At 49.8% G+C, this 6,000-nt stretch overlaps 1 protein-coding gene and 1 long non-coding RNA gene across 3 annotated transcripts in view; one reads left to right on the top strand and one right to left on the bottom strand.

The window, feature by feature from the left end:
* LOC139222061 (uncharacterized) overlaps positions 1-6,000 on the bottom strand; it is a 295,725-nt gene that overhangs the window by 246,564 nt on the left and 43,161 nt on the right. The window lies entirely within an intron of this gene.
* Positions 1-6,000, top strand: part of lrp6 (low density lipoprotein receptor-related protein 6) — a 33,745-nt gene that overhangs the window by 18,210 nt on the left and 9,535 nt on the right. The window contains exons 6-8 of one of the 2 annotated variants that reach the window (XM_070853575.1): positions 556-952; positions 1,067-1,238; positions 5,079-5,295. In XM_070853575.1, coding sequence (XP_070709676.1) covers positions 556-952; positions 1,067-1,238; positions 5,079-5,295 — 786 coding nt within the window. The remainder of the gene's footprint in view (positions 1-555; positions 953-1,066; positions 1,239-5,078; positions 5,296-6,000) is intronic. The other variant, XM_070853576.1, reaches the window with a different exon arrangement.

Raw genomic sequence — 6,000 nt, 5'->3', positions numbered from 1 at the left:
CTCTCATTTAAAAAGTGTTAACAGCGTGCTTGCTCGCTTCGCGTCCCTCCGTCTCACCATTGTCGCCATCGCCGCCGCCGTGTCGTCTCCGAGCGCTCGGGGCAGCTAAAGGTGCAGGTTGACTTGCGGTTGCCATGGTGACCCCGCTCCATCAGCAGCGCGGCCCTCTTCTCCGCCTCTTTTATTTACATGTTTTGGTTCGGTGACCCCGCGGCCTCGGGCGAGCGAAGGCAGGGAAGCTTTTTGTGAACGACAGGATCACATGACCCCCCCCCACGCCCCCCATGCAGACAATGCTCCCTTTCATTGCCGGGGTGTAACTCTTTCAGCTGGTGGGAGGGAGGTGTTTGTGTTTACATCCACCCCCCCTCATTGTCAGGTTCACACCTACTAGGGCAGATTTACGTGTTACAATAAAAACTTTATTGTTCCAGATCAACACACTCAATAAATCAGTCACTGAATCAATAAAGTAGTCGTTCTTAGTCCCACACTGTTCTCTGTGACCATTTTGGGTGAACTGAGCCTTTAAAGCTGCTGCTGTTTCAACCTCAGGTGCCACCCAGATGCTGCTGCTGGCTCGGCGAACGGACCTGCGGCGCATCTCTCTGGACACGCCGGACTTCACCGACATCATCCTGCAGGTGGACGACATCCGGCACGCCATCGCCATCGACTACGACCCGGTGGAGGGCTACATCTACTGGACGGACGACGACGTGAAGGCCATCCGCCGCTCGCTGCTGGACGGCAGCGACGCCCAGTTCGTGGTCACGTCTCAGGTCAACCACCCCGATGGCATCGCCGTGGACTGGATCGCCCGGAACCTGTACTGGACCGACACCGGGACGGACCGCATCGAGGTGACCCGGCTCAACGGGACCATGCGCAAGATCCTGATCTCCGAAGACCTGGACGAGCCCAGAGCCATCGTCCTGGACCCCGTCGCCGGGTGAGTGTCGGGAGGCGTGTTCTTATAACGTAGTTTATTCTGTAATCAGAAAACCACTTTTCCATGAAAACAATCAGAGAAAAGAGCGTGAAATGACCTGTTTGTATCTCTCAGGTACATGTACTGGACCGACTGGGGCGAGGTGCCAAAGATTGAGCGTGCTGATCTGGACGGGATGGAGCGAGTCGTGATGGTCAACACGTCTCTGGGCTGGCCCAACGGCCTCGCCCTCGACTACGAGGAGCGCAAAATCTACTGGGGAGACGCCAAGACGGACAAGATCGAGGTCAGTGTTCAGTCTGCTGCCTGGAGGAGTTAAACCTGGGCTCGATCTATATTTACCCTGGTGTCTGAATGATCGGTAGGTAGTAAAAGTGTTGGAACTGGTCCAGTAGATCACCTCAGCCAGCAGCCACCAAACGGGCTGCAATGGCTGCAACGTGATCCTTTGGGACAACTGCACCTGATCACAGTAGGTCCACTAAAAGAGCTTGTTTGATCCACTGACAGGCTCAGAGTGTTATTCTAAGTGTGTGACAGCATGATGGAAAGGATCCCTACAGAGAGAGACCTGGAAGATCCTTTTGGTTTAACCACAAACAGCACACACACCAGACTACATTCACTAAAACAGGGATTTTAGAGAACAGGACATGGCAGTTTGTGGTCTAACGCTTCCTCAATTGGTTAGTTTGTTTGTGTTATACAAATATTACTTTGGATCCAGACTAACCCTGTAAAACACCAAAGTTACACAAACACTAACTGATGGAAGCAGCAACAGACCACCAACTCCTGTTTAAAATGACCATTTATGACAATGGAGTCTGGTGGGTATCACTCTCTTCAAAGACACCAGACTCCATTGACAAAAACACTAATTTTACTTCGCCAAACATCAGATTGAGAAAATAACAAACACACTAACTGACAGAGGCAGCAGCTCCTGTGTTCTGTGAGCTAAAATCACTGTTTTTATAAATGGAGTCTGGTGTGTTTTTTGATCTACTGGTCCAGTTCCAAACCTTTTTGTACCTAAAGTCAGAATATGTAGAAATGGTTCCCAGGATTAAAGATAGTGGAGTTCCTCTTCAGTGTGTGTGTGTGTGTGTTCACCTGGAGGACGATCAGTGGAGCTGAAAGCTGAGCGCTGTGAGTTCTTATTCTCGGCCTCTTTAAAGTGGCCCCCCCGCCGGTTTGCGGCTGCTCCTCGCTGTGATGGTTAACTGCTGAACACGGCCTCCCGTCGGGCGCCCGGCAAGCCAAAGGCCACGCGGGGGCCGACTGAGACTTCCTATCAGCCTTCAGAATAAAGCGCCATCGTGGTTAATCCTCGTGTTGGTGGAAACGTTGATTCAGACAGGAAGTTTTGTTTCCAGGTGTGGGGAGTAAAAAGGGAAATCCTTGAAAATCATTGAATATTAATACGGCGTTTTCAAGGTTTGAAAAGTGCTTCATTATAATAAACCACTTTCTCCATGAATAGTTTGATTTTTAGATAAATAGATAAAATCAGTCAGACTTATTCTGACGTAATTCTTTCTTGGTAATAAAAACGTTTGTAGCACATAAACCTGAGCGGTTTAGGTACCTTGAAAATGCCTGAAAAGCGCTTGAGTTTCTGTCGTTAAAAAGGCTTTACGACAGACGCTGTGTTAGGAGGAAAAAAAATCCTTTTGGTTTAACCACAACCAGCCGTTCTATCGCTCTCTGCACACACACCAGACTACATTCACTAAAACAGGGATTTTAGCTCACAGCACACAGGAGCTGCTGCTCTGCTGCTGCCTCCATCAGTCAGTGTGTCTGTGTTATTGTTTGTTAGTTGGATCTGAACTAACCCTGTAAAACACCAAAGTCACACAATAACACAAGAAAACTAACCAGTCGAGACCAGAAACTCCTGTGTTATGTGAGGTAAAATGACTGTTTTTGTGAATGGAGTTTGGTGCTTTCATTTGTTTTGACATGAAAATAAGCAGAAAGAGAAGAGGGCTCTGGAGTAAATGGAGGTAGGCGGCCGTCCTGGTGACTCTGCTGCTGCCTGAATCCTGTCAGTCACTCAGACGGCTGTTAATCTGTCTCCACGTCATGTGTTGGACATTAAAGCCGCCTGTTAAACGTCGGTGCTGTGAAGGGTGTCGACAGCCCCGCTGGGTCTGAAAATAAGACTCCAACTGATGGAGCTTCTCTCTCTCTCTCTCTCTCTCTCTCTCTCTCTCTCTCTCTCGCTCTCTCTCTCTCTCTCGCTCTGCGGTCTGCGTCCTCACGCCATCCCACCATGTTTTCTTTTTTTTTTTTTTAAATCTTTCTGGTTTTCGTCTGTGTGACCCCACCTGAACCCCCTCTCCAAGCCCCTCGGAGGAGGACGGGGGGGAGGAGGGAGGAGGAGGAGGCGATGGTGGTTCTGATGCTGCCCAGCGGGGAGGGGCCGGCCGAGGGGCCTCCGCTGGCCTCCCTACCCCCACCCCAGGTTCCTCGGAGGACCCGGTTTTTGCGGCGAGGTGCCTCATCTGGTTCTGATTGCGGCCTGCTCTCCAGCTGTGGTCGGCTGTGTTTAGAATAGACCCCGAATCTGAAACCGTCGCCGCACTGCGGTCACAACTCCCAAACCAGCGGAGACCTTTTGGCTGAGGCCGTCCTGCTGAGGATGGAAACTTCATTTTATATTTATACACCACCACTCTGTTAGTGTGTGTGTGTGTGGTGGGGGGGCAGCGGGCCATGCAGGGGCTGTTCTGGGAGCAGCGAATAGCGTTGCTGCACTGAGTGGATCAGCTAGAGGACGGCACAGATTAGAGGCCTGGCTGTGTTTTCTCTCTGCTGTAGATTCCTGACATTTCTGCGCTGTTGACGCTCCAGATAAGATTATTTCTCAAACATGCAGATCGACCTGAACTCCTCTGAAAGGAGTCGCACAGAAAACCTGGAGGAAACGACTCTGTTGTTCTCTGAGGAGCTGCTGCTCTGCTGCCGCCTCCCTCGGTCACTTTATCTGTGTTATTGTGTCACACACATATTTTGTTGGATCCAAACTGATCCTTGAAAACACAAAAGTCACAGAAGAACACAAACAAACTGAGGAGGCGATGGAGGCAGCAGCTCCTGTGTCCTGCCACGTAAAATGACAGTTTTTATTAATGGAGTCTGGTGTGTTTGAACTGCAACATTGCATCCTGATTCAGGGAATTATTGTTTAATTATTACTTAACGTCAGTAAAAGTATTTCACGTTACGATGGTTAAACTGTTTAACTGATCAGCTGCTGTCTGGAGCACAGCTACTTATGACTCAAACTAGGTGACGCAACTCAAATGACCCATCAAAGAAACATGTGATTAGACTGTAGGTGAGGTGTTTTCTGACTCACTCAGCTACACCAGATGTTAACCAGCGTCCTCGGCTCTTCGCTAGTTTTCACCACAACGTTAAGAACAGATCATAAACCACTGGTGTCTGCAGACTGAGGCCTCTAAGAGAGACCTAATCAGTGTTATCATGCTCTTCCGTTGGCAGCAGAGGGGTTAATAAAACATGGCCGCCGTGGTTTTACGGCTTCATATCTGAGCTTTGTTCGGCTCAGCTTTGTAGTGAGGTTCAGTCACAGATGGGTTTTTCTCCTGAGCGTCTGTGCTCAGACTGCAGGCTTCGCTCCGCCTCCGTTCAGGCTTCACAAACTCGCCTGCTCGCTGGAAGTGAGATGTCAAAGTTGGAGCGAGAGAACAAGAGGAAATGTGGCGGCCATATGCTGCCGTTGTTTGTTTGCTCCGGCTGTTGCTTCTAATTAGCGGCTCTGCGATGTGCTGCCAGGTCGCCCGAGCTCCTCTGAGCACGCTCAGCATCCACAGTGAGGAACTCGCAATGTGGAAACGGCATCAGGCTTCCAGCCCCCGCCTGCCCGTTCGCCGGGCATGATGGGAACAGAGGACGGGGGAATGAAGGCTTGATTTACAGCACAGAGCAGCAGCGTCCTCTGACTGAGATAAACTGATGTGCCGTGAGTTTAAACGGGTGTTTTCACGGCTGCTGTTGAACAGAAAAATGAAATGAGGTCCAGTAGGGCTGACGTGTCTACTGAGCACGCTCGGTGTGTAACTCCTCCCCCTCCTCTGTGTCCGTCTCCCAGGTGATGAACATGGACGGGACGGGCCGACGGGTGCTGGTGGAGGACAAACTTCCTCACATCTTCGGCTTCACTCTGCTGGGCGACTTCATCTACTGGACCGACTGGCAGCGCCGCAGCATCGAGCGCGTCCACAAACGCACCGCGGAGAGGGAGTTCATCATCGACCAGCTGCCCGACCTCATGGGCCTCAAGGCCACACACGTACACAAGGTGTTCGGTGAGTGCAGGAATCCTGGATCCCTCCAGAGAGAGACCTGGAAGATCCTTTTGGTTTAACCACACACAGCACACACACCAGACTACATTCACTAAAACAGGGATTTTAGACAACAGGACTCAGGAGCTGCTGCTCTGCTGCTGCCTCCATCAGTTAGTTTATTTGTGTTATTGTGCGTTAAACAAATATTGTGTTGGATCCAAACTGACCCTTTAAAACACCAAAGTCACACAATAACACAAGCAAAGTAACCAATTGAGGCAGCAGCAGAGCAGCAACTACCATGTAAAATTGCTGTTTTTGTGAATGGAGTGTTTGCAGTAATTTTACCTCACAGAGCACAGTGGTCCTCTCCAGGCCCTTCTGAATGCTTGACGAGTGTTTGGATGATTAGGTATCGCTCTCTTCCAAAACACCAGACTACATTCACTAAAACAGGGATTTTAGAGCTGTTGGTCTGCTGCTGCCTCAAACATTAGTGTGTTTGTGTCATTGTTTGACTGTTTTTAAGGTTTAGTTCAGATCAGCTAACCCCTGAAAACACCAGTCACACAAACTCTAAAAGGTAGAATTGCTGTTTTAGTCAGTGGAGTCTGGTGAGAAGCAGCCTTTATATTAATACCTCAAAGCCACCACACTCCACAGACTGGATCCAGGTTTTAAGTTTCCCAGAAGAACAATGAATATTAACCAGACATTTATAAA

Source organism: Pempheris klunzingeri, chromosome 22, assembly GCF_042242105.1.
Source record: "Pempheris klunzingeri isolate RE-2024b chromosome 22, fPemKlu1.hap1, whole genome shotgun sequence".
Taxonomy (NCBI): domain Eukaryota; kingdom Metazoa; phylum Chordata; class Actinopteri; order Acropomatiformes; family Pempheridae; genus Pempheris; species Pempheris klunzingeri.
The sequence above is the reverse complement of the archived record's forward strand: the minus strand, read 5'-3'. Positions and strand labels throughout refer to the sequence as shown.